At 37.8% G+C, this 21,118-nt stretch overlaps 1 protein-coding gene across 5 annotated transcripts in view; it reads left to right on the top strand.

Annotated features, from left to right (window-relative positions):
- Positions 1–1,008: 1,008 nt before the first annotated feature.
- Positions 1,009–21,118, top strand: part of CDK8 (cyclin dependent kinase 8) — a 136,369-nt gene continuing 116,259 nt past the window's right edge. For 2 of the 5 annotated variants that reach the window (XM_017537530.2, XM_017537529.2), the window contains exon 1: positions 1,034–1,677. In XM_017537530.2, the coding sequence (XP_017393019.1) occupies positions 1,550–1,677 (128 nt within the window). In that variant the 5' untranslated portion in view covers positions 1,034–1,549. Of the gene's footprint in view, positions 1,678–21,118 lie in introns of all 5 variants that reach the window. The other 3 variants (XM_037741699.1, XM_037741697.1, XM_037741698.1) reach the window with 3 other exon arrangements.

Here is a 21,118-nt window from a genome sequence, read left to right as displayed (position 1 = left end):
AGAGCAAGATGCTGTCTCAAAAAAACAAATAAAAAAAAGTGCAAAGTTCATATTCTCTTTGGGAAGTGGGAAGCTTTAGTGGAAATGGTAACAATTGGAAACCAAAAAACAGACAAATTAAAGGGATAAGATAAAATGATAGATTAGTATCAAGATACCAGTACTCCTGGTACCATATTGCTACCTTAAAATTATTAACAAACTAAGTTTCCCCATGGTTTTAGATCCTTTCTGTAATCATAGCTAGGAACTGGTGTTCTTATAGGCAGTATCGTAGAAAGCTGTACTGTACTCAATGCATCCTGTAAATGGATGGGAAAAGTTTGGATGGTCATCTGTCACCAGAATAATGTTTAGGAGTAGCTTGGACACTAGTCATTGATTCACTTTTATTGGTGTTTGTAATGTCAGTATGTTGACATAATTGTGCAGCCCTTATCAGATTGTGAACACCAAGAGTACCCTAACGCTGGCCTGCGAGCTGTTTACAGATATATTAGCTTTTATAGACGATAGTGCCCTTTAAAATATGGAGTTCAGAGTGGCACAAAATGTGTTTCTAATGCAAACTACCCTCCTTCCCAGGTGCATGTCTTTGGTCAAGTTTATGGCTGAAATCAGACTCTAGTTAGATCTCTGTAAAAATAAAAATAAATAGAAATTTCCCCCAAGTGATTGAAACGAAATCCCATCCTAGACTACGAGTTCCGTCATGCAACGCTCCCATATTCCCACCGCGTGGGGCGGAGTCGTAGCAGGGGCAGCCGCAGCAGCAGCGGCCTGTGGATTCTGGGTATTGTAGTCTGGGGCCCGGCCACTGCTGGGGCTGGTCCCACGTGGTGCATTTGGCGGCAGCTTTGGGGAGTGGCTCCCCCGCTTCCTCCACAAGGTCCTCAGGGTGCCGGCGCCTGCAGGGGTGGCGAGCCACCGCGGGAGCGGGCTGGAGGGTGGCCCGGAGGCAGCCCGAGGCTTCGCGACGTTTTTGCGACAGCCGCGGCCGTGTTCCGCGAGTGCCCTCCCTCCTCCTCTCTTTGAGGAGGTACCGGCTGTTGTGCGGCGCAGCCTTTCTGTTTGAGTGTGTGGGAGAGTGAGTGAGTGAGTGAGTGTGAGCGTGTGTGTGAGAGAGCGTGAGGGTTGAGTGCGCGTGTGAGAGGACGAGAGCCCGCCTGGCCGCCCCGCCGCTCCCGCCGCAGCAGGAGCAGAACGCACGACCGGAGAGACCGGCGGAGCCGGCGCCCAGGGAGCCCGCGGGGACAAGGGCAGAGACACCGCTCCCCACCCCCAGCCCTCGTCCCTCGGCTCTCCTTCGCCGGGGGATCCTCCCCGTTCCTCCACCCCCAGCCGGCCTCTGCCCCGCCGTCCCCCTGGATGTCCCCGGCGCTTTCGCGGGGCCTCCTCCTGCTCTTGCCGCATCAGTCGGGCTGGTGCTGCGGCCGGCGGGCGTAGAGCGGGCGGGTTCCCGGGGACTGCGGCTGCCCGTGCTTCCCCGGTCCCCACCCCTGCCCCCCCGGCCCCCCGACCCAGCTCTCCGGCCTCAGAGGCTGTGACAATGGACTATGACTTTAAAGTGAAGCTGAGCAGCGAGCGGGAGCGGGTCGAGGACCTGTTTGAATACGAGGGCTGCAAAGTTGGCCGAGGCACTTACGGTCACGTCTACAAAGCCAAGAGGAAAGATGGGTGAGTGTGTGTGTCTGGGCCGGTGTCCGCGCCGAGCGGCGCTCCGGCAGGCCGAGGCAGGTAGCCCGGAGGGAGAGCGGGCCGCCGGGGTGCCCGGCTCTGACTTCCTCGACGCCAGCATCTGGCTCCGCCAGCCAGGTCTGGGGAGGAAGTGGTGTACGAGGGATCCAAACCCACAAGAAATCCTGCGTGCCGCATCTGTGTTGTGCTTTGGTGGTAAGAGGGAAGAGGAGCCTCTGCACCATGGGCTGTATACTTTTCAAGGATTTCGAAGCTGATTTATGAAAAAATTCGTTCTAAAACGCCGGGTTAAATGATTTTTTTCCTTTGGTGGATTTATTATGGTAATCTTCTGGGGATTTCCTCACCCGCCTCTGGCGTGTCATATCCATCGGTCTTAGAAGGAAGGCTGTGATCCTTTCCCCACCAGTTTGTGATCGATTTTTAATCAAATTTGGGTTTTATTTGAGGGAAGGAAGGCAGCGAGTGAATGTGGTTCTGAAGAGAGTTCCGCATAGTGATCATCTGCAACATGAATGTTGTAATTGCTATTTAGATATTATTAGCTGTGAATTTTTACATAGAACAATGGGGGTTTGGTGCAGGGTGGGTGGTGGGGAAGAAGGCAAGTGACATAGGTACTATCTCATTTAGGCCGTTTTCCCCAAATTTAGCGGTTGGCAGTGAACTTTAAATAATCCCTTTGCTTTAAATATTCTTCCCTAGTAACAACTTAATTAAATCTATGACTGGTAATGCTTCCAATTTAGTTTCTTAACAGGCAAGTGAAGTGTTCATTTTTTCTTTGTCAGTAGATGAATGTCTTATAATATTGACGAAAGAGAAGGCAATTCTTAGTTGGGGGGAAATATATTTTATTAACTCCAGGTTTTCTTGTAAAATGGATGTTGTCTCTGTTGCCTTTGACAGAATAGAAAATTATTGAAAAGTCAAAGCTTATTGTATAATCTTTGGATTTTATTAGATACAAAGTAGCATTACTCGACCATCCCAGTTTAGTTACCTGCTATATGATGTTTAAACTAATCACTTAAAATTTCAAATTAGGTAGGAGAGTATGTTCAGACTACATTAGCACTAAAAAAAAAAAAAACATTCATAAAGCTGAAGTTCCCTGGTGTGGGGGAGGGGGGCACATATTTATAAATACTTCAGTATTCTGGATGTGGAAAAAGAAAGTGGGTATTTATTCAACATTTTTCTTGGATTTACTGAAATATCTTTCTAAAAGTGTTTAAAATGGACTCTACGAGGAAGATAGGAGTTCTGAATAATTTGGAATGTGTATTGTAGTGCTTTTATGCAACAGTAAAGTGGTACAGATCGGCAGAAGGTAGGGATTTAGATGTGAAAACTTGATACTCGGGGCGCCGCACGTATTTAAAAGTACTTTTTAGCGGAATGGATTGTCTGGTGACATTGGAGAAATCAGCGTCTGGAGATACTGCTGACTCTGTTGTTGTCTAATTAGACTTATCGTTGAAGTTTTAGTCTGTGATGACATATGTTTTTTAAATTATGTTTGTTAACTTATTATACAATATTTTTCAAAACCTTTAAACCATCTCCCCTTCCCCCAGTATTATGTAATTTTGGGCATATTAAAAAATCCCCAATCCCATGAGATAAGACATTACAGTACATTTGACTAAACTGTCATGTTATATAAAATTCTAGCGCCTTTACATTATTTTTAATCTGTGTGAGAGAAGCCAGTTCTGTTTTCATAAATTACCAATTTAAGCTGATAAAATATGCATATTTGTTTTAACTTTGTACATTTTATTAAAAAAACTATGATATTGTGTATTGGCAGGAGGTACTTAAGCACATTTTATATCTCTATGGTCAGGTTTTAATTTAGGCTGTTAAGAATAATTTGAAAGAATAATTTCAATGTCTTTGTATTTAAATATAGTTGAAGGTATAACGTATGAACATTATCTTAGTCAACTGTGACAGAAAAAAGAACTTAGTATTTGTAATCCTTGGGGTTTGTTTTCCATCAGTCTTTAATGATTCTCTTTATGTGATGAACTTTTTTGTTTTTAATGGCTCAAACGTCAAGAGAGTTTTAAAATTAGTTAAAACAGTTTTTGTTTTCCAAAGGGAAACAAACAGGGATTTTTTTTTCCAGTTAGTCTTCTTTTTTGTAACTTTACTCTGGTAAAATATTGCATAGTATTTATGAGGTTCTTTTGATCTTATGTCAGTGAAATGTAATGTAATGCATTTTAGTCCTGGCAAAATAAAATTTGTGGCTGTTTAATCTTTTATAATAAGATGGTGATCAAATAATTTGTTTCTAGTATTGATTTACTTTCAAATAACATTATATATTCTGCAGCTGAGATTTGTTCTCTAGGAACTCAGATGGTAACACCTTCAAAGAGAACCTGAGATTTACCATAAAAGGAAATAACACAACTAAGCTTGGTTTAGACATATTTGACTACTGAAATGAATGTACGTAAATATTGTACCCTTTTAGTTGCCCAGTGAGCATAGAACATGAATAATTGGTAAAATAATTTAGATCAGAGGAGTTAGCTGCTTAAATTATTAAGTTTTAGGAAATAAAATAGCTTGAAAGATATCATTTCTTCGACTACTTGAGGCATGATTGCATAGTAGGGAAAAGGGACCTTTTATAATTGTGTTAATTTCAGGTTATAATAGAGTTTAAAGAAATACACAATGAATCTTGGGATTAATTTGTTCTCACTTGTGTTGCCATAAATGAGATAGTGTCCTTTGTGTCTGAACACTAAAAGGGTACTCAGTGGGGAGCAGGGAGGTTCATTTTTTTTCTGAGTTGATTGTATCTCCTCTGCAGAGTTTAGGCAGCCAAACTCATTTTGTTTTAAAGAATAGGAAAGCGTTAGAAGACAGAAAACAATCTGTTTTTAAATTCTAATATATACACTGGATGTTTGGAGAATTTAAAATATCAATTTGAGATAAGTTGTTTTTCTTCAAAAAAAAAAAAAGGAATTTTTAAATTGGGTTTTTAATCTGTTATAATCTATGTTCCAAAAAATAGATAATTATGAGTGAGGAGTGTGTGTCTGTGTGTGTGTGTGTGTGAGAGAGAGAGAGAGAGAGAGAGAGATGGAGAGAGAGAGAGAAATATACTGCCAGCTTTCTTTGGGGCACATTTGCTGAGAACCCAGAGATTAGTAGGCAGTGATAATGGCAATAATAGCTAAATTATTGAGTAATTAAGTACTGGGTCCTAGGCAGATCACTTTAAGATTATCATCTGTTTAATCCTCACAAGAAGTATATCAAGTCAATTCTGTTATTTTTCAGTTTTACAGGTGAGGAAACTGAGGCTTAGAAAGGTTAAGCCAATTTGCCCATGGGTACACAGCTAACTAAATGTCAGCTAGGATTAGAGGATTAGGTGCTGGTTTTTTATTCCAGCACCCATGCTCTTAACCATTATGCTTCATATAATTAATATATTAAATAAGTATAAACATAGTTGTGGAGTTTGATTTCTAGTGGGTTACTCAGAAAACAAATGCCTTGTAGAGCTATTAATATTTGTTTCAATAAACTGGTGTGCTTTCTGGGTATATTACTGAAGTGCCCGAGTTTTTTCAAGTGCTATAACACTGTTTATGTAGATATATGGGTGCGTCTATATGTATATAAACAAACATACTTGTGTATCTACGTATGTGTGTATGTGTAATACTAAACTCTAATGAAAGCCATATAGAAGCACTTCATCTAGTGGGAAGAACTCTAGATGAGCAATCCTGGAAATCTGAATTTGAATTCAGATTCTGCCTCTGGTAGCAGTATGATCTTGGGCAAGCCATTTGCCCTTAAAGACCTTAGTAAGGGAGTTTCAGCAGATAATCTTTAGAGTCTTGTCTAGTATTATGATTTGAGGAAGCGAAAATTATGAACATAAATATAATATTTTTTGCAAGATTAGGCAAACAACCACTAAAACATTTTACTTTAGAGGATGCCGAATTTCCATATTTTTTAGTCTCATGCCTTAACGTTGGTTCTTATCAACTGCCAAAAAGCTTGGTAACTCCCAAAGACCTATCAGTTACTTAACCCAACATGTCTTATGCTACCTTACCATTCCTCTGTAATTATCTCAAGATGTTAAGGATTTATGGGGTAGTGCCTGTTCCCACTCCCCTGAACCATTCATTTGGTGGGCAGCGCAAAGGACTCTTCTGATTCAGTCTGCATTGGAGCATACCGTTACCTTTTCCCCTCCTCTGACTATGATTGAACCCTGTATCTTAAGTTCATTTTGATTCAAATGTTTCTTTAAATGTCAGAAATGCCAAATACAACATGTAATTTCTATCACTGGAATATTCATGTATACAATAAAGACTATTTATAACCTTCTAAAAATGTGACAGAAAGGGACAAGCAGAATACAATTTGTACCCTGTATCTGCAGGTTCTGCATCTGTAGATTCAACCAACTATGGATCGAAAATGGTCGAGGGTATAGGGAGGAAGGATAGTTGTGTCTCTACTGAACATGTGCAGATTTTTTTGTGTGTCACTGTTGACATAGCATTTACATTGTATTAGGTGTTCAAAGTAGTCTAGAGATGATCTCAAGTGTGCAGGAGGATATGTGTAGGTTATGGGCAAATAGGACACCATTTTATATTAGAAACGTGAGCATCTGGGGATTTTTGGGAGTGGTCCTGGAACCTGCCCCTTGTGGATACTGAGGGGTGACTGTGTTTACTGTGTACTTCTTATCTCCATGTGGCTGAAGTTACCTTCCTTAGATACTCAGTGCATTCAGATCCACTGTTTAGGCTATTTTGAGATTTCATGTTTAGATTTCATTTTTTTTTTTTTAGTAACAGCACCGGCAAATCAATTCATTTGGGATTTGTTTATATGAGTTATTACTTTTACTGTGTCTTTGAACATTTGAAGAAGTCAGTTGCGCATTCATTCAACAAGTATTGGACGCTTCTATATGCTAAGCACTGTCCAAGGTATCAGAAATGCAAAGATCAATAAAATATTCCATTATTTGAGGAGATAACTACTGGGGAAACAAACATGTAAATAAATTGTTGCAATTTAATAAGCACCATAATAATTAATACAAGGTATTATGGCAGCACAGAGAAGGAAGCCCCCAGCTGCTTAAGGTTTCTAGGAAAAGCCTCAAAGTTTGCAGTGTTTGATTTGGATCATAGAAGACAAGGAAGATCTCATCAGAAAAGACATTCCAACAAGAATAGGACCAAGAGGGATTTTTAAAAATTGTGTTTTCTGCAGACCCCAGAAAATTCTGTGGGTGTTATTTTTTTCTTGCCATCCCTTTCTTCTCCCCTTGCTTTCCCTGGCCAGCATTTTTTGAGCTCTTGCTGTATGTAGGGTAGTATATATATGCACTAGAAATGTTCCATTGCACCCATTAGACATGGCGAGGTCTCCATTATTTAACAGCGGAGATAAATTTATCAGTGTTTGCACTGAACACCATAATTGTGTGTATGTCAGTTTTCAATCATGAGAACATTGGCCATTCAAGACAAGCAGCCTCTGAAATCCAGGAGTCTCTGATTTAAGACTCTCTCATGTGTAAAACTGCCATGGCAGAACTCTGTTTTGCCTGTGGCTCTGGATGGCAGATGATTCTGCTGTGGCCTTACCTCCATGAGTAAGGAGTCAGAATTTCCTTTGCTGCTGAGCTTGATGGATGGTAACAAATTGGAGGGGGAAAGAAGTTCTTTTGCTACTTAGAGTTTAGAAAGTCATGGAATTTCTCTTGTTGGGGCTCTGATGTATGGAAAGATGGAAGGTAGAGACAGGCCTTCTGACATACTGGATTTCAGCTAGGAAAACAGGAAGAATGAAAAATTATACTTATTGTAGGCCATTTGCAAACTTAACTACTTTGACAATTTCTCTGGGCGAATGTGTTCTAATTCTGATTTACAAATATTTGAAATGTGATTCATTTGTTAGATCGGAACTACATATGCCAAATCAGTGTTGATAAATACATTTTATTCCCTGTGGCTTGTGTTAATCTTTGTTGTAGTGCCTTTCACTATTGGATCCAATCCTCATTGTCTTTTTACTCTTTTTCTATTCTTAGCCGCTGCTAGAAAATGAAACTCCTACTATCCTTTCCTCCTTCAGAACACGTTGTGAATCCTTTCATTCACACCAGATTATGTAGCCTTGGTCATGTTACTTAGAAATTACTATGATATATTTTATCTTTAGTGATCATCTGTCACCTCAAGGCAGCTCTTGATGTCACTAAAAGGTGGCTTTTACCTGTTGTTTGGACGTTAATACTTAAAGACTTAATGGTATAATGATTCTGAATATTCTGTAATATTATTATTGTCAAAGTCCCCAAACAGTCCCTGCTGTGGTAAGCTGCCTTTACTGATGGAGTTATGTTATGTTCTTCAGATGTGTTGCAGCAGAAAAAATGCTGAGAACTCCTTTTTAAAAATTGAGATATAAGTCACATACCATAAAATTCACCCTTTTAAAAGTGTGTGATCAATATAGTGGTTTTTAGTAGATTGACAAAGCTGTGCATCCACCATTGCTGTCTAATCCTAGAACATTTTCATGACTCCAAAAAGAAACCCCACACCCATTAAGCAGTCACTCCCATCCCCTTCTCTCCCCAGCCATTGACAAGTGCTAATCTACTTTCTGTCTCAGTGGATTTGCCTGTTCTGGACATTTCATATAAATGGACTAATTCAACATGTGGCCTTTTGGCGTATGTGTTTCTTTATTTAATGTAATGTTTTCAAAGTTCGTCCATGTAGTGCATGTATCAGTACTTCCTACCTTTCTATGGTTGGATCATACTGCGTTGTATAGATATATCACATTTTGTTTATACAGTCATCAGTTGGACATTTGGGTTGTTTCCACCTTTGAACTAAAATGAATAATGCTTCTGTAAACATTCATATGTGACTTGTTATGTGGACATATGTTTTCAGTATATACCTGGGAGTAGAATATCTGGGTCATATCCAGAGCAGCTGAGAACCAATTTTGAGTGGCTTTACATTGACTCTAGTTTAGGACCAGGTTCTTTGTCCTTTGTCTATGAGACCTGACCAGTTAGTCTATTTTATTCCAGGACAGTGCTCACACCATAATCTATTGCAGTGATTTTAAAACAGAGATTCATACAGCTGCTCCTCCTCCATCAACTCAGACCACTCTGACTTTTTTCTTAGGCAGCACCTTGTGCTGGAAAATTTTTTTCCCTTAGTTGAAATGTACTAACAGCCACAGAAATCCTGACTACTTAACATACAACTCCAATAATTCCTACTTTACCTGTCAACCCTGCAAAACATAGTTAGTTCTTCATTGGTATGTTATGTAACTACTTCAGTGTATATGTGGTTAATGTTTATATGTCCTTTGGGTCTTTCTGGTGAATGTTTATGGGTTAAAATTATAGATTTCCTCTAGGGCAGTGATTGTGTTCTCCTCAGCTCCTGGCATATTGCCAAATTTTGACAGATATTCAGTAGTTTTGTATGTGTGTGTGTCCGAAATTCATATTTGAAAATCTTTTTTTAAACTTCCTAATATTAAAAACTTGAGGCATATTACGGGAGAGTAGAAAAGCAATACCTGTGAAAATACCAGGAGAAGCAAAATTTGATGGGCTTGCTATATTGTTACCCAAAACAGCACTGAACAGTACCAAAATCCAAAGGCAATAATAGCAAGCTTGGTAATTGGCTGAATCCAAATGGTGGAAGGCCAAGGTATTTGAAAATTGAGTCACTAGAAATAATATTTTTTTGAAATACACCTTGAAAATGAATCCTTTTAAGTCTGATCAAATCTGTATTTCTGAAATTAAGGAAAACATAATTAGTTTCTGAATCACTGTTGGCATTTAATTTTGCTTAAAATTATTGGTTTATATAGCATGATTGTTTTATTTGAAATTTACTTTTTGTTATGTGAGTAAAAAATTATTTAACTTCTCTTCAAGGTAACTCAGTTACTCATCTCACTAGACAAGCTCTTTAAAGTTTATAACTTTATTATAGTCCATGAATTCTAACAAATAATCATCCTAGAGAGGAATTTTTACATTATGATTAAGGGCCTACTCTGGGTGTTTCTAGACATTTGAGTTTATAGGTTGTCTAGAGAATTAAATGGACTGAATAAAAAGAAAACTTGTCAAGCAATGCTAATGTGGTTTATATTAAACAAGTCATATTTTTGGGGAAAGAGGGAGTAGGCATTAACATTTTCTTTTTGAGCTGGAGTTTCACTCTTGTTGCCCAGGCTGGGGTGCAATGGTGCAGTCTTGGCTTCTTGCAACCTCCGCCTCCTAGGTTTAAGCCATTCTCCTGCCTCAGACTCCTGAGTAGCTGGGATTATAGGCATGCACCACCATACCTGGCTAATTTTGTACTTTTAGTAGACACGGGGTTTCACCATGTTGGTCAGCTTGACCTCAAACTCCTGACCTTAGGTGATCCATCCTCCTCAACCTCTCAAAGTGTTGGGATTACAGGCGTCAGCCACTGTGCCCGGCAAAAATTATTTTTTATAAGGCTTCTGTTTTAAGGAAAACCTATAAGTCATGTGAAAATTTAAGTTCATGTGGGATAAATTTGGAGTTTTCTTCACTTTATGAAAGACTCCCTTTAAGTAAATGAGTCTCCCAGTGCTTTATCATGTGACTTAGTTTGCAAAAATTAAGTTTATACCTGATTTCCAAGAAAATGTCAAACACGAAACAAGACATACTTGGAATTTATTTTTTAATGCTGACTTAATGTTGATGGTTTTTTAAAATGTAAAATTAAATTATTTAAATATTTGGCATTTTATTATGGTTTCCCTTTAGCTGCCGTTCTTTTTTTTTTTTTTTCCCTTAAAATTAATTAATTAATTTTATTCAGACAGGATCTCACTCTGTCCGCAGGCTGGAGTGCTGTGGTGCTGTCATTGGCTCACTTCAGCCTTGAATTCCTGGGCTCAAATGATCTTCCCACCTTAGCCTCTCAAGTGGGTGGGACTAGCATGCCACCTCTCCCAGTAGCTGCAGAACTTTTTTGTGAGTTTGTGTGCTTATAATTTATTTGGTAACTGTTTACTAAATGTCTCTTTTGTGCTAGGTTCTTATTTGTACAAATTTATGGGGCACACAAGAAATTTTGTTATGTGTATAAAACACATAGTGGCCAAGTCTGGGTATTTAGGAAGTCTATCACCAGACTGCAGTGCATTTTTTTTAAGTATAGTACTCCTACACTGCTATCAACATTGAATTTATTTCTATTATCTTACTATATGTCTGCACCCTTTAACTGACTTCTCATCCTCTCCTCCCTCCCCACTGACCCTTCCGAGTCTCCTTTATCTGTTTTTCACTCTCTACATCCATGTGTTCACTTTTTTAGCTCCCATGTATGAATGAGAACATACGATATTTGTCTTTTTGTGCCTGGCTTATTTCACTTAACACAATGATCTCAAGTTCCATTCATGTTGCTGCAAATGACATGATTTCCTTCTTTTTTGTGGATGAATATTATTCCATTGTGAATATACGTCACCTTTTCTTTATCCATTCATCTGCTGGTAGACACTTTGATGCTATACCTTTGCTATTGTAAATAGTGTTGCCGTAAATATGCGAGTGCAGGTATCCCTTCGATATACTGATTTCTTTTCCTTTGGGTAGAGCTACCCAGTATCTCTTTGATTGCTGGATTGAATGATAATTCTGTTTTTGTTTTTTTGAGAAATCTCCATACTGTTTTCTATAGTGGCAGTACTAGTTTACATTCCCACCAACTATGCCAGGGTTCTGTGCCAGATTTAGGTGATTCAGCAGTGAGCAGCCCATGGTTTAATAACTCTTCAGGGAACTTACAGACTTTTGAGGGGCACAGGCAAGTAAACAATTATAATATAGTAGGATAAGGGCAGCAGTAGGGAAAATTGTAGGTTGCCATGAAAGTACCTAATCTGCCCTTGGGGGGCTCAAGTATATTTCACTTGTGACTGGAAAGATAATTAGAAATTGTGAATGGGCAATAAATAAGAGTTAGTGGGGGTTTGAGGAGTTACAGTGCAGGTGAGAGAGGTAGCACTCTTGGCTCCAGAATTACTTTATGAGGAAGAAGCTGCTGTCTAGTTGAAGAGAGAGTGCAGTAATATGTAGTAAGCAAGTTGTAACTTAAATTGTTTATTTGAGGTAATTTTGGGAGCTTGTATGTTGCGTGGGGAAGCTATTCTTTAGAGCTGCCACTGAGTAGCATGCACAAAGATATAAAGGAAAGATGGTATATATGGTGAGACAATTGAAAGAATTTTGGTGCCAGATCTTGGAGGGGTGGAGGGAGAGGTATAAATAATCAAATTGGGGAAGTAAGCAGATTGTAAATCATGTCATGGACTGTGTACTTTCTTCCGAAGGCAGTAGGAACTGTGCGTAGGGTTTTAAGCAGATAGTAATAAGGTCCTATTTCTCATTAAAAAAGATTGCTTGGTAACACAATCAGAATGGCAATAGGAAGCTATGTTTAGGATAATGTAATAGTAATCCAGGTGAGAGATGTTAGTGACTCGAATTAGAGAAGTGAGAGGGGATGAGGAGGGAGAATTGATAGGACTTGTTGATTTACTGGATATGAGAGATGAATGAGTGACAACCAAGGATGTTGCCCAGGTTTCTGGCTTGGGCAGCTGGATATTGCCATTCCCATAAGGCAAAAGAGAAAGAGGAACAAGCTTGAGGTGGAAGATGATGACTGAGCTATGATATATTGAATTTTAGGTACATCTGAGAAGAAATGTCCATTAGGCAGATACGTAAATGTAGTGTTCAAGAGAGGAGTCTGGATAGAGTTAGACTATGTACTTAAAGTACTTAAAGTAGCAGCTTTGAGTGGTCGTGAAATTGCCTAGGGAGAGTGTATACAAGAAAAGGGCCTTGTATAGAGTGTGAAGAAAGAGAGGTCTACCAGGAGGCCAAGAATTGAGTCTAGAAAGGAGGAGAAAACCCAACGTTGCCCTATTGTATAACAGGAACTGTGGAGTGTGCAGCTTATTGGCTGTATAGGGCAGCTTGGAGAAATACTAGCAGCTTGTAGGTAGAAGAACAGCCAGGAAGATGTCTTTCTAGGAGTCAGAGATAGGAAGTGTCACCTGTGACTCGGAGGGCAAGGGAGATAATGAAGTGTCTGGGTTAAAATAAAATACTTTAAATGAAATAAAACTTCAGCTAAAGATTTTTGGACACCAAGGCTTAAGTCCTAACACATTTTGTAGGTTTTATCCAGCATTTTTGGTACTTTGATGGTTAGCCTTATCATTCAGAGCAAAGCATTGAAAAGCTTCACTGCCATTTGTGGTTCTCTCCTGGCTGTGTTACTGAAGCTAAACCTGTAGATGCCATTTATTTATTTTTTACTGCATACTATTCAAGATAGTTATTTTTTTTAAAAAAAAGGAAAATAGCTTTTTCTTTTTCTCATTATAAAAATGATGACCATTGTGATGAATTCAAATAGTCCAGAAATGTATTCGTAAATTAAAACCCTAACTACAATCAGGAGACAGTATTTTCCTTATCTTTCTGGATGACTCTATGAATATATGTATACATTAATAAAATCTATGGTCTTATATTTTTTCATTCAAAAATATTATGCATCTTTCCATGTCAGTAAATGTAGCTCTAAATCACCATTTTTAATTATTACAGAGAATCACATGATATGTATGCATATATTAATAGATATGCAGTTAACCAGTTTTCTAGGGATAGATATTGAGGTAGTCTCTAAATTACAGCCATTACAGTTAGCAAGGGATATCAGTAAATATGCCTACAGTTCTCCCATGTGGTAGGAAGTCCTTAAAGTAGAATTCCAGGTCAAAGGTCATATACTTTCAACAACTGCATTTCATTGTAAAATTAGATGGGAAAATTAATATAGTCTCATGGTAAAACATTCAAATTGTACATAAGGATATCCAAGAAAATCTTAGGTCCCCTTTTGCCTCAGATTCAGCTTCCACTTTTTAGGGATAATTGTTACCAGTGGCTCCTTGTGTAGTTGTGTATAGAAGCAAATATATGTATGCGTAGACTTTAAAATTTACTTTATTACTTATTCTTTTTTTTTTTTTTTGGAGACAGTTTTGCTCTGTTGCCTAGGCTGGAGTGTCATGGCTTGCTCTTGGCTCACCGCAACCTCTGCTTCCTGGGTTCAAGCAGTTCTCCTGTCTCAGCCTCCTGAGTAGCTGGGATTACAGGCACATCCCACCACACCTGGCTAATTTCTGTATTTTTAATAGAGACAGGGTTTCATCTTATTGGTCAGGTTAGACTCGAACTCCTGACCTCAGGTAATCTGCCCGCCTTTGCCTCCTAAAGTGCTGGGATTACAGGCATGAGCGACTGCACTCGACCCAGTACTTTATTCTTTTTGAGCAGATAATACATGCCTGTGGGGCAAAAAATATGTATTATTCTGTACTTTGCCTTTTTTAGTTCATATGTTTTGGAGATCTATATCAGCACCTGTAACTCAATTCATTTTATCAGCTTATTGTTCTATGTTTATAATATACTCGTCCAATGCAAGGGCATTTAGGTTGTTTTCATTTTTTTTACATTATTGAAACAGAACTGCAATAAATGTCCTTTGCATGTGGCTTTGTACACAACATGCTGTCAGATGCAGGTAGAATTTCCCAGGCTTCCAAAGTTCTCCATGGAGACGTTTGCTGTGGATGATAGACTGGCAGGAAGTGAGGTTTCCGTCAAGCAAGAGAAGTAGTTTCCTTTGCTAGATCCACAGGGAGTTTTAGTTTTATCCTTCCTGGTTTCCTTCAATGGTTCTAGAAACTCTGATCACCATGCCAAGGAAAAGTAACTGGTAGTAACCCCAGCACATCACTGCAAGCAGGTCAGTTTCCTAGGAATATCTCTTCCCAGGCCTGGGCCAGACTCTTTTGAGGTCTAATCTTTGTCCTCTAAAAATGTTACACCAATTACACTCACATCAAAACTCCAAAAACAAAACTTTTTGGAAAGAAGAAATGGAAGTAAATATAATAATGACATGTTACATCATGGGGTTAAGTACATTGTAAAGTCAGAATTGTTTAGTTTTTTTTTTTTTTTTTTTTTTTTTTTTTTTTTTTTTTTTTTGCTCCCCGCCCACCCCCAATACACACATACACAGTCCAGTGTATTTTATTTTATTTTGAGACAAGGTCTTGTTCTATCACCCAGGCTGGAGTACAGTGGTGCAATCATGGCTCACTGCAGCCTTGAACTCTTGGGCTTAACCCATCCTCCCGCCTCAGCCTCCTCAGTAGCTGGGATTACAGGTGTGTGTCACCATATCTGGCTAATTATTATATTTTTTGTAGAGATGTGGTTTTGCCATGTTGCCCAGGCTGGTCTAGAATTTCTAAGCTCAAGTGTTCCTCCTGCCTCAGTCTCCTGAATATCTAGGACTACAGGCACAGACTATAGGACTGTGCCACCACACCTGGCTAATCCTATGTGTTTTAGATTACTGGTGGGGATTAAAAAATTGAGAGCCATATAGGTATTTAAAATTACAGTTATTTCATTATTTTTACATCTTATTTTATGTTTACTTTCATCAGATTTCTCTTACCCAGCTTGATAATGTTGATAGAATTTGTGACAAATGATTGATGCCCTTGATGTATTCTGTCTCTGTCCAGTATTTAGCAAGGACCTGTAGTAGTCTTACTCTTGCTTAGGTCTTCTCTCTTTCCATTTCTTGTTGGTTGGCCTTGGTCATCCTCTCATTACCTGCCCAGCACTGACATTCCTACTCCTGATTTTTTTCCATTCTCCCCACTTTTTGACTTGCTTTTTCTGTTTCATACTGATTTTGGCTTTGACATTGTTTATTGTTGCTTTTCTCAGTTGTGTTCACTTATGGGCTTGCCTCCATAGAATGAGAGGCTGGAGCCCTTTTTGCTATCAGTGGAATTGCTTGACTTTTCATGTTTTATAGAGGTAATCATTCATGTTAGGTAAGATAGCTCTGAAGTATTTTGTTAATTCTGAAGAAGCTTTTAAAGTTTTAAATACAGCGAAACATAATTCTTCATAGATGCAATGGCTGGTTAACAGACTTTGGAAAGCACTCCTTATAGATAGGAAGCTGAAGTACACATATATTTTATCTTTTTATTTAAAAATCTATTTTAGTACAAATGAGTCCAGCTCTTCTTGAGAATTTAAACCAGATATCCTGGAGCTGAAAGTCAGTATTGTCTTGTTTTATAGCCAAGACTAGCTGACCTCTGCAGATCCCCTTTAAGTTTGTGGCATAAGCTAAATTCGGAAGTGTGTAAGTGAAAAACTTAAGGAAATCTATCAAAGTAGCACATACCTCTCTTACTTGATCTATTTCTCTTTGGGATTTTTTTTTTTTTTTGTATGGGACCATTCAGTTCTAAAAGGTGATTCAGTTTGATGTTCTTAACTACATAAAATTTTCAATGCAAGCCAAAAATACTAAATATATATCCCTTAAAAAAATCTTATATCTGGCATTTCTCTGGGGAGGAAGGCAGCAAACCACACTGCCATGTGTGTACCTATGCAACAATCTTGCATGTTCTCCACATGCAAATTGTTAAAAAAAAATCTTTGACTTTGATCATGCGGTATCTTTTCCGTATTTCTGTTGCACTTTGTGTAACTGAACTTACTGAATTTAAAGTGTGCTTGCTGGTTTTCAAATCAGAATATAATGCAATTAGATTTTTTTTTCTTAGTGAAATTCTGTGCTATATCCTTGAAAAGTTTTGGAATGTAAGATAACAATTGCTATTAGTTATTTATTCTTATTTAGTTTTTTTTTTTTTTAGAGCAGAAGAACTTGGTAGTTAAGTGTTTAAAAAGTAATTTTGATTTAGTTGTAGCATACAAAGCAGAAAAATTAAATCCCAATTGTCTTCATGGAGAAATAATAGTAATACCTTCCAAAAAGATATGTAAATTTGTAGTTAACAAAGTTTTTTTATATGGCTTTATTGAGATATAATTCATAAACCATACAGTTTACCTATTTAAAATATAGATTAGCTGGGTGTGGTGGCTTACTCCTGTAATCCCAACACTTTGGGAGGCCAAAGCAGGTGGATCACGTGAGGTCAGGAGTTCGAGACCAGCCTGGCCAACATGGTGAAACCCCATCTCTACTAAAAATACAGAAATTAGCTGGGCGTGTTGTCGCGTGCCTGTAATCCCAGCTACTCAGGAGGCTGAGGTAGGAGAATCGCTTGAACCCTGGAAGGCAGTGGTTGCAGTGAGCCCAGATCACGCCATTGCACTCCAACCTGGGTGACAAGAGTGAAACTCCGTCTCAAAAAGTAAAATAAAATAAAATAAAATATACAATGTAGTGCTTTTTAATATATTCATGGGGTTGTACAGCTATTACCACAATCTGATTTTAGAATATTTTTGGTCCCTCTAAAAGAAACTGTGTGCCCATTAGTAATCACTCCTTGTTTCCTCTAATCCTCAGTTCTAGGCAACCACGGATCTACTTTTTGTCTCTGCATTTGCCTATTTTGGACTTTTCATATAAATGATGAAATCATACAATATGTGCTTTTTTGTGACTGACTTCCTTCACTTAATGAAATGTTTTCAAGGCCCATCCGTGTTGTAGCATGTATCACATTTTGTTCATTCATGGCTGGTAGATTTGGGTTGTTTCTACTTTTTGATTATTAGGAATAATGCTGCTATGAACATGAGTATACAATTTCCTGAGTCTCTGCTTTCAGTTCCTAGGTATTCATTATAACCAAGAGTGGAATTACTGTGTCATGTTTAACTTTTTGAGTAGCCGCCAAACTGTTTTCCACAGCTGCTCCGCCATTTTGCATTCTCACCAGCCGTGCACCAGGATTGCAGTTTCTCCATGTTCCTGCCAACACTTGTTTTCTGCCTTTTTGATAATAGGCATTTTAATGGCTATTAAATGGTGTCTTATTGTGGTTTTGATTTGTATTTCCCTAGTAACTAATGATGTTGAGTATCTTTTTATGTGCTTATTGACCATTTGTGTATCTTTATGGGAAAATATATTCAAATGCCTTGCTCATTTTTAAATTAGGTTGTCTTTTTATTAGTGAGTTATAGGAATTCTTTGTATATTCTGGATACTGAACCCTTATCAGATATATGATTTGCAAATACAGTTGTGTCTTGCTTAATGACAGGGATACTTGCTGAGAAATGCAGCATTAGGCAACTTTATGAAGTGTGAACATCATAGAGCATACTCAGACACCTAGATGGTATAGCCTACAACATACTTAGGCTTTCTGGTGTAGCCTATTGCTTAGTCTACAAACCTGTACAGCATGTTACTGTATTGACTATTACAGGCAGTGGTAACACAGTGGTTAGTATTTGTGTATCTAAATACATTTTAATATAGAAAAGGTACAGTGAAAATATGGAATAAAAGATAAAAAATGAGCTGGGCAGAGGGACTCATGCTTGCAATTCCAGCATTTTGGAAGTCTGAGGTGGGAGGATTGCTTGAGGACACAGGAGTTTGAAACCAGCCTGGCCAGTATAGTTGACACCCCATCTTTACAAAAAAATTGAAAAATAAGCTGGGCTTGGTGGCATTTGCCTATAGTTCCAGCTACTCAGGAGACCAAGGCGGTAGGATTGCTTGAGTCCAGGAGTTTGAGGCTGTCGCGAGCTATAATTGTGCCACTGTACTCTGGCCTGGGGGACAGAGTGAGACCCTGTGTTTTTTTTTTTTTTAAGACAGAGACATAAAAAATGCTATACCTATATAAGGTACTTACCATGAATGGATCTTACAGGACTAGAAGTTGCTCTGGGTGAGTCAGTGACTGGTAAGAGAATGTGAAGGCCTAGAACATTACACCACTGTAGACTTCATAAACACTCTACAATTAGACTACTCTAAATTTATTTAAATTTTTTTCTTCAATAATAAATTAACCTTAGCATACTGTAGTTGTGTACTTTTCAGTTTTTTAAAACTTTCTGATTCTAATAACTTAAAGCACCTATTGTACAGGTATATGAAAAAATTTTTTTATATCCTTATTCTATGTACTTTTTCCCATTTTTAAAAGTTTTTGGCAGGATGCAGGGGCTTACGCCCGTAATCCCAGCACTTCGGGAGGCTGAGGTGGGAGGACCACTTGAGACAGGAGTTCAAGACCAAACTCTTCTTTTTTTTTTTAAAGAAAAAGGGAAAAAAAGTTTTTATTTTATGCTTTTAAAACATGTTTGTTATGTTAGCCTAGGCCTACACAGGGTCAATATCATCAATATCACTGTCTTTCACTTTCACATCTTGTCCCACTATAAGGTTTGCAGGGGTAGTGCATACATGCAGCTGTCGTCTCCTATGATGATGATGCCTGGTTGTCTAATGCCTCCTGAAGGACCTGCCTGAGGCTGTTTCACAGTTAACTTTTTAAAAAATAAGTTGAAGGGGAGTATACTCTTTATTTTTTATTGACTTCTCAGGGATGAAGAAAAAAGTACATTCTTAATGATAAAAGGCATAGTATAGCATGTACACACACCAGTAACATGGTCATTTATTATCAAGTATTATGTACCATGCATAACTCTATGTGCTGTACATTATGGGCAGCGCATTAGGTTTCTTTACACCAGCATCACCACAAACATGCCGGTAATGTGTTGCACTATGAAGTTAGAATGGCTACAGTGTCACTAGGTGAGAGGAATGTTTCAGCTCCATTTCAATCTTTTGGGACAACTTATATGCTGTCTGTCCTCAAGTGAAACATCATTACATGGTGCATTACTGCATTTGGCTTGTCTTTTCACTTTCTTGTTGGTATGGTTTGTAGCACGGAAGTTTTAAATTTTGGTATAGTGCAGTGTATCTATTTTTGCTTTTGTGGCTATGCTTTTGGTATTATATATTAAAGAAATATTGCTTAACCCAAGGCCACAAAAACTTCTATGTTTTTTCCTAAGAGTTTTATAGTTTTAACTCCTAGATTTAGGTTTCTAAGGGGTTGAACTTCTTTCTTTCGGTGGTGGATGTGCAGTTGTCCTAGCCTCTGAATTGTTCGGGCATGCTTTGTTAAAAATCAGTTGGCCATAAATATAGGCTATTTTTCTGGTCTCTCCATATGTCTGTCCTTAAGCTAATACTACACTCTCTTTGTTGCTGTAGCTTTGTAGTTAGTTTTGAAACTTGGACATTTAAGTCTTACAACGTTTTATTTTCCAAGGTCGTTTTGACTTTTTTGTAGTTCATGATGTTTAAACTTTACATCTGGTGTTATTTTTCACTAATAGATTATAATGTTGGATATGTTAGAAATATATATGTATGTATAGTTCCAGGTAATTAAAGTGTTTTGGGTAACTGATTCACTTTTTATTCACCAAATCTTAATGTGGATGAAAGTGATTTATTCTGTATTATGTAGTAAAAATTATACCTATACACGTATGGTATACTGGGGACACAGTTTAGTTTTTTCTATGCAGTTCAGACTCATTATTGTAAAACGTTAGCCATTGTACGTTATTTCCAGGTGCTTTAAAAATATACATATATTGTGCATTTGGCTTCTGTATAAATAGCTAGGTCTTCGGAGTTCATCTACCTGTGGTGTTTTCCTTTATTCATCTCCTTATTGTCAGCTGTTACTTAAAAAAAAAAGCTTAATGTCTTATACTTTTAAATTACAGAATAAATATCAATTGTAGAAAATACAAATAAAGTCTAATAAGGAAATAAAATTTACCTTAATTTGGCCACACAGACTTTTTTAAGGCATGTTTTAAAATTAGATTATATTGTGCATATTGTTTTGAAACCTGCATAGAGTGTATATTCTATGTTTGAATCATCTTTCTATTAAGTTTTAATGTCTTTATTGTATTATATGACTGTACTTTGAAAAATATTTACATAGTTTCAGTTTTTCATTGCATTTAAAATTTTGTTGCTGCATCTTTGTAGACACCCATAATTTTATCCTTAGGAAAGACTTTTATAAGTGTGTTTGTTGGATCTATTTTTAAGGTTTTTGTTACATGAAGCCAGATTTTCTGACTCAGACAGTTTTGAACTAATTTGTAATGCCTTTCATAATGAACAAGAATAATGCTTGCCTCCTCCTTGAACAATAGTTTTATTACTGTTTTCTTTGATCTTTGCAATTTGATAGGAAACCTATGGAATTTTGGGTTTATTTACATTTGTTTTAACATTTACATTTTTAGTTTCATGTTTATTCATTATTTGATTTCTTTTGTGAATTACCCAATCATATTTTGCCTGTTTTTCTGTTACATTTTCTTAAAAATTTCTTTTTGTTA

This window comes from Cebus imitator, unplaced genomic scaffold (genome assembly GCF_001604975.1).
Source record: "Cebus imitator isolate Cc_AM_T3 unplaced genomic scaffold, Cebus_imitator-1.0 Scaffold103, whole genome shotgun sequence".
NCBI classification, from domain to species: Eukaryota; Metazoa; Chordata; class Mammalia; order Primates; family Cebidae; genus Cebus; species Cebus imitator.
This window is presented reverse-complemented; position numbering and strand designations above follow the sequence as displayed.